Here is a 24,628-nt window from a genome sequence, read left to right as displayed (position 1 = left end):
CTATATACTCCATACATTGGCATAAGGACACGCACACACACAAACTAAGAGCATAAGACACATACACAAAGGAAAAAAAAAAACTTAAGTACGACATGATGAATAAAATGGAACGGTAGGTGGGTGACACACACACACACACACACACACACACACAGATAATAATCCGACGATATTACCAATATCATCGTTCATCCTAGATTAAGCGGGCAATATTAGGAATTATTATCCATACAGAGGATTTTTAGAGCCCAAATACAAGTGTTATTTTGTCGACACACCTCATAACCTCCAACCCACTTAAAAAGTTTGTTGAACTCGACCAATATTTTTTGCCGAGGCGACCAATATTTAAAATATTGGACGGCAAGAGGGGGATTCCCCAAAGTTTTTATAAACTGCACCGTGATTGGTTGAGATATATACGAGATGACCTGAAATAAGAAGTAAAAACGTCTGTGATTGGTCAATCACGAATTAACTAGAATATCGTTTCTTCTAAAATTCTGTGTTTATACAAACAAATTTCATATATCAATTAGTTGAAATTGTTTTTCACACAATTTTTCAAAATATCACTTTCATAACAGGAAGTTAAATTTAGGTTTGATGAAAACAAGTTGCATTTTTTTGTGCATGCAGGCGCAAGGCGACGATTGATCTGCAGCTCTGCATGCTCAGCGCTACTGCTAGATAGCCCGCGCGCGATATCATGTAGCCAGCCGCCGCCGCTGCGCTTGCATATTGCATGCGCGATATGCATATTACAGTTACTGTACATGTACGTATGTGTGTACAAGTACGTTATAAACAGCACAGTAGGACTAGTTGTGGTAGTAGTAGCCTAATTCGATCTTTCACGATCTACGGTATATAGATGTGACGTGAATTGTTTCTCAGATCTCGGATACAAATACATCTAATTCTGGTCTAAATTAGCTAGATCTCGGTCTAACAGTAACATGACGGCTACCTTGGATACATAGATCACTGTTTTATCAGAGACTGAAGTGGATTAACTTGCACTGAAGAGTGTACATGTACCATACCCCATGTCAGGATCACTATAGGAACAGCACTCGGAGTCGGAGACAGAAAGGGTAGGCCAAAGTGAAAACATTCTTTGCTAAAATCCTCTGTAGGATAATAATGATGATATTGAATGTCCTATTTTCGATTAATACAAGGAAATATTGGACTCGCTAAGCAAAATATTGGACTCGTCTTGTATTAATCTCAAGGCCATCCAATATTATATAACTGTTTGAACTTCATTTCCTTTGTACCGTATTCTATAAGAAAGGTGTCTTGCATCACTATACACTTTTGGCAGAGACAGTTTCTTGCGTATTCAAAATGGCAACTACTTCTATAGAACTCATCACGTCTTTATTTTCAGTTTCTCATATTCAGTTCTATTACTCACTGCTTGCTACTAGCATAACCTTGCCACCTGTACGCTTTTGTTGCACATGCATCTTATTGCGTTTAACATTAAGCAGCCTATACATATTGATTTGACACTATGTAAACTAAAACAATTGAATCGCTCTTTATTTCAGGAAAACCGAAGCTGCTTGAGCATAAACTCAATCCAGACTATGCATGGTAAATATCAGCAACTGAAACCTAAAACGTCCAGCTTCCGACAGCGTTGCGTGCTAAAGCTTCACAACTTTAAGTAAAACAGATCCTTCCGGATCATACTAGTATCCTTTACTTGGCAGAAACTAAAACAAAGAGTGAAAGAAAATTCTTGTATTAAATTCCCATACAGTATCCATCCCATCAAAGAACGCGAACATTTCGAACGTTTATTCAGTCTTTGATTAGAAAAAAAAAGTTTGGTAACAACGCTTTGCCGTAGAGGGGTTCTGACGACAAGTATAGTGAATTTGAGCAATTGAACTTTCACTACGCTTTAAAAGAAAAGAAGAAGAAGATTATAGGATAGAAATGAAACAATTTTGTTTGCACGAAATAACACCTTAAATGTTACACCACGCTGAAAACACATTAATTATTCGTGTATTTTACACAGTTTGAACGTTTCTAAAAAAAATCTCTGTGATGGGATATCATGTTGTAAGTGTGAGGCTTAATCATTTCTTCGGCGTTGGTACTCATTTGAGTACTCGAGAATAGTCCAGATCAGGGAGGTGGAAAAGAGACAGGGAGGTGGAACCTCTTCCACCTCCGTGGTCAAATTAATGAATAACTGCAGCGCATTAAAATCAGTTGACGGCGTCAGTGCGTGTGACGATGCGAAGACTGACCCCATTGGGCGGTGACAGAAAGCCGTTATCACCAAGCTTAGGGGGAATCTGAAAAATAAAAAGAAAGAAAGATAGAAAGACAGAAAGAAAGAAAGAGGACAAAACTGATTTCTTGCATGACGTCCATACAGTAACATTGATGTGTAGGCTTTATAGATAAAAGTGGTGAGGGGATTGCCCCATAACGGCTGTATAGGATTTAATACACTTTTTATTCGTAGTGTCATCTTAATGTGCGATGGTCCTTTGGGAAGCGTTCCATAACTTTTATTGTGGTGTTGAGGTATGTCAGAAAATGCCCTAAAAGGAAAACATATACATGTAATTCCTTTTAAAAATTCATCTGTATTTGAGGCTTTCCAGTGTAAAATTTGATGTCATATGAATATTCGTTGTTGAGTTAATCGCTATCCTTTTAATTTTGATTTTGATTTTTTTTTTTTTTTGGGGGGGGGGAGGGAATGATGTTACACATGAACTAACAACATAAGCTACGTAAATCCTTTTGAAAACTTGCTGTACACTCGACTTTAACTTTGTATCCAATGTTTTGAATAGCAGTACGGACATTATTTGTGATGATAAAATTATTCAGGGACTCGCACAAGTAAAAGCCTGCTCAAGAGGCAAAGTTACTGCGGCAAAGGCAAAAACAATGAAATTGCATCCATTAAAAACATGTTACATCAGATGAATTGTTTTTAAAGCTGGCAAAGATATGCCTAAGCTACTTTGGCCTGCGAGCTCCAAATACCTCTGTCTGTGGACACGTCTCGAATCGGTACTTCTGGAGGAGCCGAGCGATCGCCATCTTAGCTTCCATGAGAGCAAACCTCATACCGATGCAGTTGTGTGGACCCGCTCCGAACGGCAGCCAGGCGAACGGGTGGCGCTTATCTTTCTCTGCCTTACTGAATCTGAAGACGGAAGAATACATCGATGTATTGGCAGCGAAATACAGTGTGAAATATACTTTGAAAAAAAGGGATAAAGAATAGTAGTTTAGCTGAAAAAAAAAACACAATAAAGAAGTAAAACTTAAAAAACATCATCAGCAAAACCTCGAGATTTTCTTGATCAGTGCATATTCATGACAGTTGAATTTATTCAGTCAGTTGTTAAGAACCACTCTGGTTCATTCCACGTGTGAAAGAAGAAGTTTCATAAATTTTTATAGCTAAAATTCCCTATCGTCAATATGTACCTGAAATGACTTGTAAACATGAATCTTTTCAACCTCTTAATTGCTGTCGTTCCTGTATTTGCAATACGCATTTTATGTTAATTCGAGAATACCGTAATAGAATAAGCGTGATTAAATTCAACACACAACAATGCGAAGAAAAACAGTGATTTACTTAAAGACATCGATATTGATAAGATAAAAAGAAACACTGATTAAAACAATGATTAGAAAGTCATCTTTGATAACGAGTTCCATTCTTGTTCATAGGCTGACGCGCGATTGAATCTATTTAATTTACATAAAATTATGAAAAATAAATCCAATTTCAATTTCAGTAAGATAGGGTTTCAACTCAGAGTTAGGCATGTGAGCCATAACCAGCTGAATTCCATCGCTCTCCATAGCTTCAATTACAGTACGCTTACTCATCGTGAAAGACAATTTAAAAATTTTAAGTTTTGTTACCTGTCCGGGTCAAATTTCTCTGGGTCAGGCCAGTACTTCTCGTCATGGTGTATGTTGTAGACAGGAATGAAGATAACCACGCCTGGTTCGATCGTCATTCCGTTATAGGTAAAACTTTCGGTGCACCGCCGGTTGATCCTGTAGTACATCATGCAATGATGGAATCACACACGCATACGTGAACACCAGTACAGATCAGAAATGTCATGATGTTATGACAATTAAGGCGGAATAGAGCAGGCGTATACTAAGAATTCACCTGGGACAAATTGTAATAAATGCCTGTCTATGCTGAACGTGGGTGCGTGCTGCCGATGCTTTTTTTATTGATACAGAGGACGCGGTACAAGCGTTAAATATTGCGCTTATCACCAAAACAATAAATGCACAAATATACCAAATATACGAATAACGTGTATGAAATGAATATGCTCGGTTAATTTGTAAACGCTGTTATTTCTTCATGGAAAACATTTCCATGATATGCATATTTTGACATTTTATTGGCAAAAAGATCTCAACAAAAGAAACTGTTCTAGTATTCCTCAACCCCGGTCATCGACTTTTACACCAGTTTTTACGGGTAAAATTTCAAAATATCATATCTTCCTTATTTCTTTTCTAATTTTTGTCATTTTTATCATTCTGCAGGGAATATTTTCTCTTTCTTTTGAAGTTTATTTATTTTTGGGGTGGATCCCCAGGTAGGAGGTTGGGTTTACACTCTGTCGAAGAGGGCATAATAACTTTATCCAGGTATGTCGGTGCCGAAACTGATCCAGGTGAGAGCAAATTAGGTTTAATCAGGTGTACTTACACAGCAGCAGGAGGGTAGATTCGTAAAGTCTCACACACCACCTGATCCAGGTAAGGCATGGTGGCTATGGATGTGTAGCCTACCGAGTCACGAGAGGGCGTCATCTCATCGACCTCCTCGATCAACTTTTCTTGAATCTCGGGATGAGTGGAGAGGAGATAGAAGACGAACCCCAGCAAGGTGTTGGTAGTCTCGTATCCAGCAGTGAAGAATATTATTGCCTGAAAAAGTTATTCAAACTGAATGGCATTTTTCTTTTCCTGATCATTCTAACGGTTCAGTACCCTTTAATGTGTGCTAAACTGACTACTCTCGTACAAAGAAGTGAGGATCCCCATTAGGGCCTATGTTGCTTTGACTACCAATGATTGAATGATTTTTTGTATACATTTGATATAAGTTTGATATTCAAACTCTTATTGGCTCTATTGACGCCCATTATATACATTTCAATCTGTCCTTGTATAATGTTGCTCCTAATGTTGGTATAGTCGAAAGGTCTTGCAATCACGCAATAGTGGGTCATTAGCAAAGAAGCGATAAATTGCATTCTGTCTGTTTTCCACATTCACATTTGCCCAAGTAGTCGAGACCCCTTTGCCCTAACCATAACAAACTCTTTGTATACTACCATGCAGTGAGAGACAGGTAGTCCTAATAGCTTGACAGGAAACACACTCATTTAAAAAGACAAAAATTATTTCCCACCGATGATATCGGTAGAATACTCCCGATACTGTTTGACGTGCCATAACAACGTGTATGCCGATTCTACTACTTTCAAGGTGGTTTGTTTGTGTATGTGTGTATGTGTGTATGTGTGTGTAAGGACGCTGCTCACGTCTGTCGCCAGAATCGCGCCCAGAGCAGACTGTCTGCGCCTGACGTCACCCCTGACGTGACGGACACACCCACCTGACCGACAAGTTCCGTGTCTGTGAGCTGAACGTTCTTCGAGAGAGTCTTCGTGTGGAAGTCGACGTCGTGGTGACGTTCGATATCGGCATGGATGTCATCCTTGTCTCCTTCGTCTTTCGTTTCGGTTACTTTTCCCTTGTCAGAGGATTGTGCATCGATCATAAGCTGCAAAAAGTCGACCGACTGTCCAGCAAAAGGGGATAAAATAAACGTTGACACTTCTTGGAATCATAATTTATCTACGATCCAAAATCTATAAGAGTGATGAATTATGCATAGAAAGTCAATTTTCTGCCATTCTTTTCAAATTGGTTTATTCATTTATACTTCAGTAATGTTTTACTATGTACACTGGGCAGGTAGCACAACGGTATCCAACCTGTCGCACAAATACGTCGATCGCTACACATGCTGAATTCAGAAATAAAACATATTCACACTTATAGGCTACTGGATATGATAACATTCACATAACGTTCGTACTTATCGGGGCATATCTCGTGTGATCGTCAGTATGAACTGTTTTGACAACACGCAAAGCTAAATAACTTTCACGAGATGGAATATGTCACCGCCCCCTTCGTATTCTTCAATTTGTATCAATTTCACCAGTTAAAACTGATGCCATATCGTTGAGAAAATCATTTAAAATAGGTGCACAATGATTACGAATTACCTATCAAAACGTTAATGATGTCTTAACGGCAACAGCAACAACCATCAATACAAATGGAAATAATGATAACAAAATAATACTGTACATATAACACCAGACTATACTCTGAGACAGAACATGACAAAATGCATAAAGCATGTATATATATAATGTTATATCTCTATCTCTATCTCTATCTCTATCTCTATCTATATCTATATCTATATCTATATCTATATCTATATTTACATTTACATTTACATGGATGGGGACAGAGCTATCGCTAATTGTACACAAAATAACTGAAGTGAGTCTGTGCGACCCTCACCTACCTTGCCTTTGTTGCTTTGAGGGGCCGACTTCCGAAGGGCCACAGTTTTCTTCGTGATGTCGGCGAAAAATGCCACTACGTCCTTAGGAATGAATCTCACGATTCCTAGGAAGTTGAAAATTTCTCCCAGTGCAGGAAATAAACCTGTGGAGGGAAATATAAAAAAAAGAGATTATAATGAATATCACAAGTGAGGGAGAGAGAGAGAGAGAAAGAGGGAGGAGACTTGGGATAAAGAGAGCATGATTGACGTAGGATAATATCAGTAACGTACGAAGTGAGTGTTATAATTTTGTATGATTTTAAGATAGCGGTTTCAAATCTCAAGCATCGTAAAAAAAGTTACCAAGAACAAGTCCAAAAGCTTGCCAGAGTCGAGCCCAAACTTTCAACAAATTACAAAGTATGAATACTAAAGCATTTTATAATGAATGTTTGCCAATGGTCAAGACGAAAGGATGTAACAAAAAAGAAATACAAACGTAAATGGTCTATAATGGTCTTAGGGTGAATTGTGTGTGATATTACATGTATATCAACTGCATTATGAATCTTCTGTAGTCCGATAGACCATGCGCTAAATTTATGCTCCCTTCTTTAATGATTATTATAAAAATTATTCTTGCTATTATTGTTATCATTACATTATTATCACTATTATCATAGTATTATTGATGTTATTATCAATATCGTTATTATCATATTGCTGACAGTAATTGCCAGTAGTTGCGCCCGATGCCCCCACCCCTTAATTTCCAAAGCGAAAGATAAATATAGCTACAAACGGGAGTTTTGGGACTGTAAAATGTCAAAATTTTCAAGCTCGCTCGCTTCGCTCGCTCGCATTGAATCGTTATGCCACTCTCCTAATGTTGCTGCCAGTAATTGCCAGCAGTTGCGTCCGATGCCCCCCCCCCCTTAATTTCCAAAGCGAAAGATATAGCTACAAACGGGAGTTTTTGGACTGTAAAATGTCAAAATTCTCAAGCTCGCTCGCTTTGCTCGCTCGCATTGAATCGTTATGCCATTCTCCTAATGTTGCTGCCAGTAATTGCCAGCAGTTGCGCCCGATGCGCCGCCCCATTAATTTCCAAAGTGAAAGATAAAGCTACAAACCCCAGTTTTGGGACTGTAGAATATCAAAATTTTCAAGCTCGCTCGCTTCGCTCGCTCGCATTGAATCGTTATGCCATTCTCCTAAATGTTGCTGCCAATAATTGCCAGCAATTGCGCCCGATGCGCCCCCATTTATTTCAAAGCGAAATATGTAGCTACGATTAAAACTCCAGTTTTGGAACTGTAGAATATCAAAATTTTCAAGCTCGCTCGCTTCGCTCGCTCGCATTTTATTGTTATGCCATTCACCTTATGTTGCTGACAGTATATTATTTGTCGATCGTTTCACACCGTCATTCCATAATCCATGTAAGGAAAACTTACAATGTTCCTCAATGACTGCGTTGTTGAATGTATCACATTCCGTAATGTATTGTAGTCCCATTATTGCTCACGCACACACGCACAAGCATAGTACCGACCGTCAAAATTACTTTATGGTTCCCCCATGTTTCGACCCACCGTACGCCACTTTACATATATATATATATATATATATATATATATATATATATATATATATATAATAGATGTGTGTGCGTGTGTGTGTGTGTGTGTGTGTGTGTGTGTGTGTGTATGTGTATATTCTTGGATGGTATCCCACCCCATGATTTCACTCATGCACTCAAAACAATAAATATCCATCTGTTATTTACGTCGATGAGGGGCAATTTGTTAGTCAATTGCGATGCAAGTTTCCGTTAGTCTCAGTGAAAACAACAGCTCAGTGGGCAGATCAGTCAAAAGTTGACCGTTCGGACACGTTCGCCTGAGAAAATCGGATATCGGTACTGCGAGTGAATAATCAACAGTTTCTCACTGTCATGATCCCACCTAACTATAACTCTGTTGCAAATTACTTCTGAATAATATGTCATTGCCATATTGCAGCGATATCAATTGCGTCTTTCGAGGTTCAATTCAATTCACTTCTATTCTATTTCATTGTCCACTTATGGAATTTTGTTTTGATTGCATGAATACACATTACATTGGTACATACATAGAATGCACACATACATATCAATAAACGTAGATACATGCACATGGATATGGCAGACATACTAAAAATGCACAGTGATTAGAATGGTGGGAAAGGTTTGGTCGTGACCGGTAAAATTCTACTGCAGGATATCGTACTCGAGAGAGCGACTAGAGGACTTTTCGCATCGAAGGTGAAGGCTCGCCTGGCGTGGGCCACGAAAGGGTCTTTGGGGTTGGCCTGAGAATCCACGTCTAAGCCGAATGCACAGCTTCCTATGACGTCCATCACGAACGACCCGAAGACACTGTCGCACCAGCATCAAGGAATAAAGTTCATGGTTATCGACTTGACACTGGAAAAGCGCAAATTTACAATTTCTCAAAATTACAAGGTGAGAGAATGTTCACAGGATGTTTATCTTAATCATCTGGGACTGTAAACAAGCAGCATAGTTTATTTCATCTTGTATTGTTCGTTACTTGACAAAGAAATGAATTTTCATGTTTTTATCGTTGTATAATGATTTTTGATCAAGATGTATCGCACCCCCTTTGAATGTCAGGTATTGGTCTGCATTTTTTTTTTTTTTTACTCGTGAAGACATAAATAAATGACATGAAATTAAACAAAACTAACGTAAGTCAAAGCTGGCATTCCGATAATGTTTTCAATGCAATCCTCAGACTTAAAAGACAAAAGGATATCACTTACAATCGCCATGTAATTTGCAATGTTTTGTTGTGAGCCTGCATAAATGAAGTAATTTACATTTTGGGGGGATATCTTTTTACTAATTGATAACGATTGGCCTTGAATAGGTTTCGTTGTAATCTTTCAGATATGTGCCACTCTCATATAAATGAGTACCGCCCATTAAGATAAAAAATAGGTTCCTTTTTATATATTTTTTAATTTATGATCATCACCTGCGGCGTTGCAAAAATGATAATTCTTGTTTCAAATATTAATGAAAACAATCCTCAATCCATAGTTCTAAAATATGATATCGCATACTAGTCTATTATACCGTAACATTTCTGAGATGGGTTTTCAGTTTCGAAACAATTAGGGTATGACATTATGTTGCCATTATGATATAGATATTATCTACAGAACGAACGAAACTTTAAATTCTCATGTGCTTTCAAGAGATTGTGACATTGGTCAAAACTACAGACTCTTAGGTGCCGCGAACACTATAACTTTTGTGGCAACTTAACACCCTTATTATTCTCAACCGATGAGATGGAAATTCAGGCCTTTTGGAGCATTTCCCTGCACTATGCAGACAGTTATTATTACCTTTTGCACTCGATGTAGCCGTCTTTCTCCTGCTGAGACCCAATGTGCTCCATGAGTTTGTCAGCGGCCTTGTTCACCAAATTGGACATCTTGAAATTCAGAACGTTGACACATGTTTAAACTTTTTTTGCACCATTTACCCAGGATTATGCTTGTCATGGTGCTATTCGCTCGTGCCTCTCTATTTGTGTATTGTTTGTTGGAAGATTGAGCAACATTAAATGGTTTATTGTTGACGGTGCACATTGGTGACGGTGCAGCAGCCATGACAGAATTTCACACATTTGTCTTGTCTCGCTTAAGTCGACCTCGCAACAGTCGAAAAATAATTAGCTAAGTGGAAGACATTTCTAACTCGGATAGGTAAAAAACATGAAAAACATGTGCTAATTCTATCGCGTAAGTCTTAATTCTGGTAAGACGAAGTATTAATTTCGGTTTCTTTAGATTCGACTCAGAGGAAGTTGACTGCATTTACAAAGTGTCTTCAGAGAGCTACTGGTATATTCACTCTGGTGTTACATTCTTTGATTTGCAGAAAATACCCAAAGTATTTCTGGGATGTGGTCCTTAGAAGGTTCATCCTCATCAGGTGCTCCCTTTTTAGTCTTGGATGATGCGAAATTAGTACGTAATTGTCTTTACATACATGTTGGCCTATTTACGAATTTATATGCTTTATGGATGAGTAATGATAGGGCACTGTGTGTATGTACATCCGTTTGTTTGTATGTCTGTGTATGTATAATGTTTGTATGTCTCTGTGTGTGCCTGTGCCTGTGCCCGTGTCTGTGTATGTGTCTGTGTCTGTGTCTCCGTGTCTGTGTCTGTGTCGATGTCGGTGTCTGTGTCTGTGTCTGTGTCCGTGTTCGTGTTTGTGTCTGTATCTGTGTCTGTGTTTGTGTTTGTGTCTGTGTCGGTGTCGGTTTCGGTGTCTGCGTCTGTGTCTGTATCTGTATCTGTGTCTGTGTCTGTGTCTGTGTCTGTGTCTGTGTCTGTGTCTGTGTTTTTGACTGTAGCCGAGGGCCAGAAGAATCTCACCTGTCTCATCTTGGCTGCGCTGAAGGTCGGGGTGAGTAGATTGCGTACCTCGCGCCATCGTTCGTCCTCTAACGAGGGGAGTGCTTGACGCAGTTCTCTGTTATTCAGCGCAAAATCCTGTCAATATAGAGATGTATCCAATGCCTCAGTTGGTGATGACATAATCATAATTATACTACTCTTATGAGTACGTCGAGTGACTAATTAATATTTGGTCTGAGAAAATGTTCCATAAGAATGATCTGAAAAAATGATTGTAATTTTCTTTTCTCTTATTTAGTAGCTGATGCTGATTCATGCTAACAAACATGTTACCCAAACCACAGATATATTCAAAGTGCAAAATACGTGATATATGTATGTATGTATATATATATATATATATATATATATACATATATATATATATATATATATATAAAGTCGCTTATACACAAACACACACACACACACACACACACACACACACACGGTTTAACAATGACAAGTATGAACAAAACGATAACCAAGAAATACAATGCAATACTCAGTGAGTGGTCAGTAAATAATTCCCACACAATTCATAATGTGGAGAATTTGTGCCTGAACGCTTTACACATTCTTACCAGTCTATTGTGGAAATTGCTGAAGTTTTTCACCATGATAAGTCTAAGCATATCGGGATCTCCAACCACCAGCATGGGTATTCGAGGGGCGTAGACTCTGTGATATGAAAAGAGGTTAATGATCGCATGACTAAAATGGTACTAAAGCATTGCAAGAAACCCATTACATCATTACAACATCACATGCGAGGCCGCCATCAAACTCAAGCTTCAGCTTAAGATGACGGTCTCTTGCATTTTGTATATGATTTTAAGCAATAGCTTAGTTGTATGATTATATGTATTATAATTCACCGATACGATATTTCATTATTTGTACATTATGACTGTATTTCTATTAATGATAATAATAATAATAATAATAATAATGATATGATAATAATAATAACAATTGCATTTATATGGCGCTTCATACTGGTGTATCTACGTGCACTTGTGTCATACAAAAAAAAAACCACACAAACACTAAACAACACAATTGCATTAACAAAACCAGCATATCAACAGTAACAGGTCTATTCATCATGTGTTGGATATGATGTGTTATACTATAGCACTGGAAAATTGTTTATGTTTTATAACTTTGTGAAAAATGCAGAAATAAATCAAATCAAATCAAATCAAACACGCTGTGACAGAATTATTTACAACATGTGTTGCAATTTCAGAGACTGTAAGTCAACTCTACACTTGTCAGAACTGCATGATCTGTTTTAACATTCACAACATTACTATTGTGTGCCTTTGGCACTTATATCGTCCATGCAAAATGTTTGTGGTCTGACTTTATGACTGTCCTCTACTCTTTAATTAACAGATAAGATTATCAGCTCCAAAATCAACGATTGAGCCATTCAATGTCCAAATTATGATATCCATGATATCTTTCAAATGCACATGACGACCTTACCGCTATCAAAATGATCATCATTATCAACATGAATATCATTATTTGCATTATCTCATCATACTTATGACGATTATGTCATCATGCAGGGAGGTGAGACAAAACTGGACGGCAAATAATAGTACATACCCATAAACTCGGCCATATTTCTTTGCTAAGAAGGTGAAAACTTCTGGAACTCCCTGAGAATGAACAAGAGGGAAATATCAAAGAAAATAGCAAAGTGGTACTTCCGCTCGGTTTCCAACCATCAACTTTTACTACTGGTGGGTTAGAAGTCTGTTACCGTAAACCCTTAAATATTCCACATGCAGGCAAGAATTATGCATCTCATTTTGACAAATGATATGGCTCAGTATTCGACTAAGCTGACCGGTTGTTTCACCGACCCTGGAAGAGAAACAAAGGGTGGTGAATTCAGAAAAAAAGTTTTTGTAACTTGTAGCTATATAAGTAAATTATGATATTGGGAGTGATGTTATTGATGTTTCATTTTCTTTGACTTTGTACCTCTTAACATTAGATCTCTTTACAGGTTGGTTCAATGCCGTATGTCAAAACACTCACTCTGCGTAATCAGGGCATCTGCTTGTTTTCTATGTACTGTGACTAATAAAGCAATTTCATTCTACATTTACGTTGTAGTTTTCTTTTTTTTTTCCCCTAACTGATAAGCTTCTTCTTCAAATGAGAAGCTGAAAACATACAATTAAAATGTGTAACAGTATGCATGTATGCGTTTCAGTCGACACTATCACGCCCGTATGATAACAGATAGAATAGATAGTATAACGGATGCTAAAAAAACAACAACCAAACACTTAATTAGTGACTTTCGATTTATACCATTATGTTCTCTGATAATTACCATGCTGAACTCTAGACTACCAATAATAGGTAGTGCGGGATGGTAGACCACGCCCTTCCGTCGCCAGTAGGTGTGGCACCATGTATCGTACCTGATGAAATCAAACGGAAAGTGTTAAAATTGATTAGATTGACAGCAGAAACCCTTAATTCGGGGACACTGTGGCATTATTATAGTGGACAAGATTCCTGACTTTCAGTCGGGTGACCCGAGTTCGAATTCAGTACAGTAGTTATGTTCTCGGGCAAGCTGTTTTTGCCTATCATGTCCCTCTCGACCCAGGTGTGTAAGTGGGTATATCATAGGCCTACCTGGCATTGGAAGGGTATTATACACTTGTAATAATGGCAGGCCCTCTGGTACAATAATGTCAATAGTGAAGAGGGTACCCTAGATGAAGTATGTTATTATTATTATTATCATTATCATTATTATTATTATTATTATCATTATTAGTGTTTTTATCATTATTATTATCATTATTATTATTATTATTATTATTATCATTACTCTTATCATTATTATTATCATCATCATCATAATTATGACGATATCTGTAAAACCTAAGTAAGCATGATGCTAGTCCCAACGAGCCAAAACATCCCTGTGCCTTTACTTTTAGGAGTAAAACGTGAGAGTGCGTGTTTAGGATGGACCTCCCAGGCCTGGTATCATTTATTGTGTTGCCGAATGTGACATTACCATAGTAACGTCCTGTTACTCGTGTTTGACGTTGAATGGGAAATATTATCTTTAAACTGCAGCTGCACTCTTTACTACAGGATCTTGGTTTGCAGACTCCCTGTGAAAATGCGGTCACAATAAAATCACAACAGAACTATTTAATTACTTTAATTTTCTCAAGAAAAGAAATACCCCACACAGTGGCGGATCAAGAGGGGGGCGCACCAGGCGCGGGCCCCCTTTCTATTCTTTCTTAAAACTAAAGAAATAAAATGAAAAAAATGGGGGAGGGGTGCTCGTGCGACTCCTTTAATTTTGTAAAGGCGCATCCCCTTTACGGAATTCCTGGATCCGCCCCTGCCAAACTTTTATCTCATTCATGTCAGCAGACCATATAGGCAGACATCCAATACAGCCATCACTTTTCAACAAGTTCTACGAGTTGAAGGCCTGCTCTTGTGCACCACACACCTATATTCTGGCTTACAGCATTCATTACTTCCGTGAGCTACTACTACTACTATACTACAATGTAATTATACGCTTGGATGACATTAGTTCGACCATTATGGCTTGCAGTGTATAGTGAAAATCATTGTGCCTTTTTACGACACTTTCGGACAGCCTAGGAAATAAAATAGTAAGCAGTGAATTGATATATGAAACTAAAGCATTACAGTCAGTCATCTCATCGTGTACGGTTGACAATCGAGTTTCAGTATGATGCTCAATTGTCTACACCACCAAACATTTCACAATAAGGTATAGCATAGCACACATCATAATAAAGGGACGCTGAATGAAAGAGACGTTGCAGTGTATAGGCCCCATGTAGTATAAGGGGACCAATGTAGGAACGGTCTATTGAAAGGATAGGCGTTTGAACACATCATTCCTGTGTTCGTTGACTGATTAGCCTATACTTACAGTAGAAACACGACCACAAGAAAGGCGATTGTCAAGACGAGAAGCCATGTCAAAGACATGGAATATCCGAAGATTTCCAGCGTCATGGTACCTATCCTTGGTGGGCGACGTGTCGGCAGCAAAATGAAGATGTGGTACGAGCCGTGACACCATGTAAACATCCAAAAGTGAATAATCTTTTGAGGCAACGACGGAAGCGTTGATCTAGCCAAATATGGCGAGTCTCAGGCTCGGCAAAGCCGCTCAAAGTACAAATGCAAATGCAGCCCATACCTACTCGAGATGAAGGACAAACATTGAACAGTTTTCCATAATTGGGGTGTGGGGATGGAGATGAACAGGGTTTCCCAATGTTTGACATTTAATATTATCCGTCTTGGTTGTGGTTATCAAAGCTACAGAATAAATTCCTTGTAATCCATTACTTGTAAATACATGTGCTGGGGATAAGCAAAGGGGGTGGGGGTATCAAGGTAGATGGATCATTTGAAATTCCGATAATTCTTCGTCGGGGCTCTTAAAGTTACAAAAGATAATCATCGTAAACCATTACTTGCACCTTTGGATGATTGTAGCCTTGGGGTAGATATAAAAAAGAAGGGAAAAGGAAAATGATATGCACATGCGCCTACCTTTTCTTACACATGCGCAAAAATTTACAAAAATATATAATGTACCAATAAAATCTTTTTCAGTGATAGGTCTATATAGCACCATATGACTAAACATAAAGTGATATTGAAAACAAATTGCTGATGGAAAAAAAAATGTGCTACACTGTGACGACATTCATGTGTTAGCGTACTATACCATGAATGTCGTCATACGAGTATATCAGATAATGTATGGGTGTCATATAATAGACCACTGTGTGACTTATAGATTTTTTTTATCATCTAAAATTATTACATATAATTTCCATGCACCCCAGACGACGCGTCAACCAAACTCAAATAATGTCCATTATAGTGAAAAAAGCGAATCTTTCAGGTAGCTGTTGTCTTTTTATTCAGTATTCCATTTTATTGATTCCACTTCCAACCACGAATCATTTGATACAGAGTGAATATCAAGCAAACAAGGACAAATTCTCATTTCCACATTGAAATTCATCCTGGTTAATCTTTATAGCTAAAAAAGATAGGTGACGTATACCACGATTACTAAAGTAACAAGCAGTTAACTGTGCAAAGGAGGAAAACAGACTTTTTAAAGACTTTCTTTTGATCTTATTACGACAGCTTACTTCCGCGATGCTGTAAGCTCCCTATATTCGCGTCTTATTTAAACATTCAACTGACTATACCTATATGTTTGTCCAAATCGTGATACAAAATTCCACAATGAAAACCAGATATCCACATGCTGCAGGTCTAGATATCTTCATTTTATTGAACACCGCATGACCATCCTCTTTATGACGTAGTTCGTTGTTTTTTTTTTCTTCACCTTTTTTCTGCTTGAAGTTACAACGAAGTAAATATTAATACCCAACACTATCAGAGAATTGTATTTCTATACAACGGAAGGAAACTGCCGGTCCCGAGGACCTCTTCCTGACGGGAATCGCCTCTACTTTTCTTCTCCTTGGACTTTCAATATTTGCTTTATCATAATCTCTAAGATTCATTTCAAGAAAATCCAAAAGTAATAATTTACATTCTATTTCTCGTATCGATCCCATCCTTCTTCGTTACTTCCGTTTCAACTGACAGTTCATCGAAAAAAAATAACAACAACACATCATTGTCACATATAAAGATATGATTGCATTTCATTCATTCATCCGATATGATTTACCATGATATAATAATTCTATGATTATTATGTCTAAATTCAAACCTTATACCAGCATGATCAGGAGTGATGATTGACACTAATATGCAAGTACCCACTTATTCTACAATCTCACCATATATATCATATAAACCAAAATAAATTGAATTTCAATAAACGGTCTGTTTTGTCTATTAATGTGCATTCTTTTGTTACTAAATCTACAGTCACCCTCCCAAACCTTAGACTTCGCTTGCTGGACCTTTAAACCCTCACGCACTGTAACATCCTTACGCACCTTAAGGGCCACATCATCCTAAACTTCAATAATCGTACCTACTACCTATATACCTTCAATCTTCTTTCCCTGCAAGAACCATTACAAATTCTAATGTAAATATAACTGTTGATACTACAGAAATGATATATTGGGAACAGGTTAGAAGAGTATGAGTGTTGAGGAGACTATCATACATAGAGAAAAACAAAGCAAAAACAAACATGCAAAAACAAAATGAAACATGGCTGGCTTCCACAGCTTAGATATGGAATCTCGGAATATCATCGCAGAGGTTACAGAAAGTCCTCGAACAATTCACTAATAATGTTTTTCTGTACAATAATACTTCAAAGTTGTTGTACCATCACATAGCAACATAAGCACCCACATACACACAAACGAATACGCCATTAGGCATTTTGGCGATTATGTCAAGATTTTCAATCATAATACGTATCCCCTCTAAAATTCATTATTCCAACATGATCTTGAAGGAATAATGTGACCTCTGGAACAGGCAGCAGGACAAATAAGACGATCCATCTTTGTCCCCTTTAGATTCGTATACTACAAGCATTTTCATAATCGGCAAAGCTTGGTTTTATCCACGATGAGAGACCTGTCAATACATCCAACGTTGGCACAACCTGTCGATCAAATCAACAAAATTGTTATAGATGTCACCTCCAAGTCCAAGGAAAAGAAAATGTAGCAAGAAAGTGTGTTTTAAAAACTAATTCATACACAGTTGTGTGTGTGTTGTTTTTTTTGCAGCACAACACAAAAACGGACTGATTACGTAACAACTGCGAATTTTTCATCAGCCTTCCAGGAGAAATCAAGAAACAACGCCAATTTAAAAGCTCCAGACAAATACAATCGTGCAAAACTTACTTAAACCTACTGAAACTTGAGTGAAATACGTAAGTGTTTTTAAGAAGTTAACACCGTTTTATGAAAATTGTTGACAGAGCTCACAGATCAACTCATAAAAGAACACACAACCAAGTCAGGTGCTACTGAGACGCTTACGCTTGATATGAACTAGACCTTGCGCCTGTCCCAGACAAATATTCATTTCTTAAAATCCATTTTGAAGACAGCAGAAAAAAAAATCCGGATGACTATGTTTTGAATCTTTACTGAAAACAGTTTATTCCATTTTAATAAATTATATCGTTCCCCAGAGATACGTGTATCATAACATACCTGTCAATGCCATGGCTCGGCTGAATTCATCTTTTAGAATCTCTAGGACTCCTGTTACTCCTGCTTCCCCCTAAAAAAGACAAAAAGACAAAAAGACAATTATAGGGAACAGCCATCAGACTGTACATAGACTATATGTTGTAATGAGGACAATAATCTGCGTCCGGTGGGCACTGCTCCCTGATCTGATGTATAATACATTGTATTTCGTTTTACCTTCCATTTGAACGTAAAGGGCGACAACATGAATGATCAAGTATTTCAAAATGTTATTTTATATTTTTCGATATTCCATGCAATCAGTTCTGTTCGTGACCTGTCTTTTAATCTCTTGGGTACATTAACGTACATTTTCATTAGATAAGAATATGATTATGATTTTGGACACATTTCTTTATTGGAGACGGTGGAGGATTCAGTATCACTTGAAAACTCCCCGTGCTCTTATCGGTTCGTATTGATCTCAAGTCACGCTATTGTGTGTCATCCTAACACAGGTACAAAAGCATACCAGACACATGGACATTATAATTTTCATTCCCAAGTCCCTAAGCCTAATCCTTTGCTCCAAGACCCCCCCCCCCCTCCAACCTCTACACTTCTGTCAATTAACCCTTGTTGGATCACCATCCTAAAATCCTAATGGAATTTCGTATAGATGTGTTGGCAATAAGGACAGAAAGGGTTAACTTACTCCACATGCAAGTCCCCATATCACCGGCCTGCCGATGAACGCAGCCCGGGCTCCAAGGGCGAGTGCCTTGAGGATGTCCGCTCCAGTACGCACGCCTCCATCAACGTATACTTCTACATTGGTACCACGTACAGCTTCAACCACTTCCGGCAGGGCATCAAGCTAGTGTTAGAGAGTAGATTTAGAATTTGGATGACAGTTGATGATGAGGAACTGTGATCGTCCATTCATCCCGAATCACGACTGAATATGAATAAGACGCATATTAATGAAGATAGGGAATTGACAATTCTCAACCAATATGATTAAAAAGAAAATATAGGGAAAACGCATGCAGAAAATGATGAAAACCGACAAAAAAAATAGTAAAGATAAAAATGAAGTGTAAGTTTGTAGACTAGAAAAAAATCGAAGGTTTTGAATAAACCACAATAAAATCGATTCCATAAGATAACTGTGGCCTGTTCTACATTAAAAAATAGCACTAAAAGTCGGGTAGCAATGCACTGATATAGATGCTAATTAACTAATTTGCATGTACAATCATGATTTTCGAACCGGGGCTATGACCGAGTCCAGCTGCCTGCCCCCGTGAGCCGAGACCAAGATCCCGTCTACCCCGGCCGCCGCAGCCTCGCGTGCCATCTCGCCTGTTGCAGAAAAGAGAAGCGCTGTGCTATACAGAGAATGTACAGATTCGACAGCAACCACAGCATTAATGTGCAGGTCTACTTGTCCAAAACACTTGAATAAAATGCTCCTCTAAACCGTGTTGAGGTTGGCAAACGTATTATAAAATTATGATGTTTATGTGGGTGGATGGCATGCATACTGGTAAGTAGTGTATTCATAATATTCATGTTAGTATGAATGTGTATAGTAAAAAAATTAATGTATAGTAAAATCCTGGTTATAATTGATAATTGATAGTTATAGCATTCACATACAATATAGGGTGTATTCACAAGAATGTTTTTGGTTTGAAAGCATAACTTCTATAGATCTCTTGTTTTGTATCAACTGTTACTTGCCGTAAGATCGTGTGCTCGATCTGCATCAATGTGAACACAAATAGATTGCCAAGCGAAAAAAAGAAAGATCCGGGAATTTGGAACCGCGTCACCAGCGGCACTATACCTCTGCAGTTTACTGCAATGCCACGATGATGCCGATTTGTATGGGCAGTGGTGGGCAAGGGGACATCCTCATACCTGTGAGTACACCCTTGACCACCAAAGGTAAGGATGAAATGCTCTTGATCCACTTTATATCTTCCCATGTGATGGAGGCATCAATGGATTGAGCGTAGAGCCAGAGCAGAGAGTCGCCCTCGGCGGTGGCTCGTGCGACATCTTCCTCGATCAGGTCCATGATCACACATCTGTGAGTCAAGGAGGATGGAAAGAGGGTATCAGTAGGCTGGTGCTGCCTTAACTCTTTATGTGCCATGTTCGCACCGCCAACTCAGTCGACGGCGTGCCAACTTCGTATATTCTGCTCAAAACCACAAAGCCGCCCAAACGGACCGATAAATCGCCAAATGCCAGAGTACGATGGACGCGTTTCTCGTGATTTCATTCTTGCCACAGGAAACTTGATTTTATGTGGTGATTGACAATCAAGTGGTGTTCCCTATTGGATTTGCGAGTAAATTCTAAGTTTCTGGCACTGTTTTGCGTGCAAAAGTAATGGCTCTACAGTAGTATGGCTACTGGTCATACAACTTACATCAAAGCAAAGTTTGGCATTTTCTCGACAACTTACATCTAAGCAAAGTTTGGCATTTTCTCGACAACTTTGATCATTTTATTTCCAAGGTAACAAAAATCTACTTTAACTTAAAGCGATTTGAGAAGCGGATTGTTTCTCCAAAGCATGGCTACATTTGTGTCTCAGAACAATGTGGCACACAGGGGATTTATACCATGGCTCATAAAGAGTTAATTTGGGTTGCCTGGTTACCAGTTTATAAGAGGTATGATCTCACATGTCCTTACAGAAGCAATTATTTATGTAGTATTCGCATTCGTTAAACATATCCAATTGATGCTATGGCCATACAATCTCAGATGCGTAAAGGTGCTAACTCAAGATCATCAGATGCCTTTAATACTTAATATCGTTAAAATAGCACGTGTACAATCATTGCTATGAGAAGGATAATGGTATAGGCAATGACAAAAATGAATAGCACTTCACCTCACTGTCAACTTTGATAAGTGCGACAAAGATCGGTAGGATTTTCATATATAGTGGACATAAATTCAGAAGGTTTTGAACTATTACGATATCAAATTTTCTCACCAATGAGTCACAAAATGCAAACGAGTCAAAGTGAAGATGACCTCACACTTATGACTTTCCCCATTTTGTTGCATACAAAATATCACTAAGATTTATATCTTATCCATATCTTATATGATTCGTCGCAAGATAATATCAAGCAACTGAATTTACATCTTATTTCAACTTTCGGGGAATGGAAATACATGACAATATTGAATTGAATTGAAATTGGAATTGAAAACAGTTCTAATCATTTGGCAACGATGCTTCCTAAGGTACCGGTATAGGGGTTGTTATTAATAAAATAGAAAGTATAGTAAAGTAAAGAAAGTATTGTCACTGATATCCTGTAGAAAGCAGTGGGTTAGTGAGAGTTTTGCCTTTGAATTTACATCAAACAATAAATATATCATCGTTTCGGTGATTGCATGCTAAATAGTTTTATATTTCCCTTGATAAACAAAGTACATTACACTGCCTCTCAGACTTAAAACCAAAGATAAATCAGACTTTATTGTGTTAGATTCCCTTTATTAATACATGGTTAAGCAATATAGCCATGTGAGATGTTATGCAGTGGAAATACGAGAGTGAAGTCCTGTATACACGTATCACAAACTACCTCAGAAAGGCATAGGCTGGATTTGTGATGACCACTTTGAAGGTGTCATTCCGCAAATCTTGCCTCCTTTTCCCGTAAACAGATACGTCAACAGTGACCAAAGTAGCTGGGATGTACGACAATAAAAGATGATTCATAAATGAATGTGTCATGGAAAATAAACCGCTACATTTAAGTTATTTCTACGCATGTCATGGAGAACATGTCCACTCGTTCAGACAATTAAAAGTTACAAAATGATAGTCTTTATCCTAATTATATGATAGTGTCTTGCACAAAGTGACGTGCTCTCTACAAGTCCATGGTACAATTCCAGGATGATCTATACAGCATAACTCAACACATGGATCTCTAGTTCATCCCTTCAGTTAGCCATATCGTGTAAATGATAGAATGATTAACTGTTCAGACTCTTTCGTCCACCAAAGTATTTATTTGCGTATGTATGTGTGACCATGCTATTCCGTCTACGTTAATTCTATCTTATGAATCAATGTTTAAGTTGGACTTTGTGCACATTCTTAAGATGCAAAAAGAAAAAGCGCATAATCAATCATTGAGCAATAGACAATGTTTGCCTATTTCCAAATTACGTCAAGGCTATCCTGGGTATAGACAAGATACACAAGACACAAACACGTTGTGATTTTCAATGGGTACACTTGCTACCTTGAAAGTTGGCCTTCTCCGCCTGCTTAACTAGTAACTCGGTTATTTTTCTGTTCTTGAAAGGATATAACTGCATCATCCGCAATCCGGTCGGGGCAGCCTTGGTGATACCTGCAACGGAGCAGGTGGAAGAGGAGCTTACCGCCATCAGTACGTCATGGGAAGCGGCGGCTGTGGAAATGGTTGTCAAGACATTGTTAACCGAAATTGTATCTTTTTTTTTCAAATCATCTGATATCATTGCCTTTTACTCTTTCACTGTCACCATCATTTTACAGATATTTAAATCTAGTTTATTGCATCTTGTAACTTACCCTTCGCAGTGGCCAACTCCCCATCGGGATGAGCACCCTTGTGGAAGGCTGTGGGCGAGATGCAACAAGGAAAGGAGATTCGATGACCCAGTATCGTGGTCGAAATATCTCTGTTCGAGACGTCACGGAGTATCCTAGGCCGAAAACGGTACCTATCACATGGAAAGTGAACCAAACTGAATATTCAACAGGAAGATTTTTAGTTTGTGTGTGTGTGTGTGTGTGTGCGTGTGCGTGCGTGTGCGTGCGTACGTGTTTATTAACTTTGTTGTTTCGTTGTCTCTACTTTTAATTGTTCCTCTTGTTTATACTGCCAGTTAGTCAATAATGATTGATTACAAACATTAATCACAAACGGATGTAGAGCAAGAAGGGTTGTTGTTTATGATATTTCCTTTTGGTTGTAGTGTATACATGTACTTTGATTGGCTTTCTGTATCTTTCTTAAATGTTCAGGAAAATTATAATCAAATTGCATCGTCAATCATTATGATGCAACAATTTCTTTCATATTTTGGGGTAGTTGTCAAGATGAATTTCCGGTAGTTGTAAAAAGAGCTGATTCACATCTTGTGTGCCTTCTTGGGTAGGATGCTAAGCATACACAAGTAAATATGCAGACACAGTATTGGGGAGTCGTATGGCGCCACACATGGTGAATTTCAATTGATTTGATTTGATTTGATTTGATATTTTTTTGGTTCCTGTACTATCAATGTACATGAACAATATGCAAGCAATGATTGTTCCGTAGCTTACAGTGAGTCTTTTGTAACCATTAAAAAACACAAATAATTTACGCACTCTCAAGTAAGCTTCATTATTGTCTTATCGTTTTGTTTGGCTATTACTACTATTTGCCACTCACGTGGGGACTGCATTTTACAAGCTAGGTTTTTTTAGCAGTCCCCTTCATTTCCGATATCTTTCCCTTGATATACGACTCAGTAATAAAGTTTGACTATGTATTTCCTTAAACTAAGTTTTGTTTTATCAAAAAAAAATCTGCTTTAATTTCGATATGCAAAAGTCACATTGTACTCTATTTTTGTATATGCAACTGTTATATTGTATTGTGTAATTTTGTAGGAAATGAAATAAATGAAATAAAATGAAATGAAATGAAATGAAGCATCACTACAACTTTGGTTATCCTTTTGACGTACCGCCTGAAAGCCGTGCGACTCTCATTGAGAGTAATCTCTTCGTCCGCTCCTCCCTGGTAGTAGTCCAACAACAGCGGGTCAATGATTCTCTTGGCGTCTTTCTCGTAGTCGTCTACACACACTCTCCTCGTTCCATGAGACATTTTGGGTTCTAGCCGGTGTTCTCGAGTGTGACGAGTTTGGTTTTAGCGCCCTTTTGTCTATGGATGAAAAACGAAAAATAGACTCAGCAGACTCAGAATATTCTTTACGTGGAAGTGATTTCATGGACTGATTAATGGATTTGTGGATAAAGAAACATGTGGACGTCGAGAAACACATGCACACAAAAAGGATGGTATAGCATTAGCTGAGGTGAGGATTCAGCTTTTAATTTTCTTTTTTTTTTTTTGCAAGATACGGAATCTACTTTATGGGACGGTAAAGAACATATGCGATTTTAAGAGGAATTCAAAGTTTAGTTGATAAAAATTTGTTTTTAAATGGCGGGGATATCCTAAAAGCACAATAAAACAAACCGATCATAAAG

General features: G+C 38.0%; 2 protein-coding genes across 2 annotated transcripts; both read right to left on the bottom strand.

Annotated features, from left to right (window-relative positions):
• Positions 1-1,880: 1,880 nt before the first annotated feature.
• LOC139710549 (cytochrome P450 3A24-like) lies at positions 1,881-15,211 on the bottom strand. The gene is made up of 13 exons (XM_071622483.1): positions 15,084-15,211; positions 13,473-13,563; positions 12,734-12,786; positions 11,698-11,794; positions 11,093-11,209; positions 10,052-10,140; positions 8,905-9,053; positions 6,650-6,792; positions 5,660-5,845; positions 4,745-4,965; positions 3,928-4,065; positions 3,031-3,193; positions 1,881-2,324 (listed from the first exon to the last, which is right to left on the bottom strand). The coding sequence occupies exons 1-13, from the start codon at positions 15,167-15,169 to the stop codon at positions 2,235-2,237; spliced, it is 1,623 nt and encodes a 540-aa protein (XP_071478584.1). The 5' UTR covers positions 15,170-15,211; the 3' UTR covers positions 1,881-2,234.
• Positions 15,212-17,718: 2,507 nt separating this feature from the next.
• On the bottom strand, positions 17,719-24,242 carry LOC139710537 (2-Hydroxyacid oxidase 1-like). The gene is made up of 9 exons (XM_071622472.1): positions 24,100-24,242; positions 22,934-23,085; positions 22,620-22,790; positions 21,951-22,056; positions 20,254-20,423; positions 19,601-19,692; positions 19,043-19,204; positions 18,349-18,418; positions 17,719-17,786 (listed from the first exon to the last, which is right to left on the bottom strand). The coding sequence occupies exons 1-9, from the start codon at positions 24,240-24,242 to the stop codon at positions 17,719-17,721; spliced, it is 1,134 nt and encodes a 377-aa protein (XP_071478573.1).
• Between the last annotated feature and the right edge of the window lie 386 nt (positions 24,243-24,628).

Source organism: Diadema antillarum, unplaced genomic scaffold (assembly GCF_040938485.1).
Source record: "Diadema antillarum isolate AM-2024a unplaced genomic scaffold, OU_Dant_1.0 seq00001539_RagTag, whole genome shotgun sequence".
Taxonomy (NCBI): domain Eukaryota; kingdom Metazoa; phylum Echinodermata; class Echinoidea; order Diadematoida; family Diadematidae; genus Diadema; species Diadema antillarum.
The sequence above is the reverse complement of the archived record's forward strand: the minus strand, read 5'-3'. Positions and strand labels throughout refer to the sequence as shown.

Coding starts and splice junctions, on each gene's coding strand:
- LOC139710549 (XM_071622483.1), bottom strand. CDS start 15,169: ATGACGCTGGAAATCTTCGGATATTCCATGTCTTTGACATGGCTTCTC. Junction 11,210..11,697: donor GCAATTTCCACAATAGACTG/GTAAGAATGTGT, acceptor CTATATTGACAG/GATTTTGCGCTGAATAACAG. Junction 9,054..10,051: donor GGCTACATCGAGTGCAAAAG/GTAATAATAACT, acceptor CTGGTGCGACAG/TGTCTTCGGGTCGTTCGTGA.
- LOC139710537 (XM_071622472.1), bottom strand. CDS start 24,242: ATGTCTCATGGAACGAGGAGAGTGTGTGTAGACGACTACGAGAAAGAC. Junction 19,693..20,253: donor GGTCAAGGGTGTACTCACAG/GTATGAGGATGT, acceptor TTTCTGCAACAG/GCGAGATGGCACGCGAGGCT. Junction 19,205..19,600: donor TGGACTCGGTCATAGCCCCG/GTTCGAAAATCA, acceptor CTCTAACACTAG/CTTGATGCCCTGCCGGAAGT.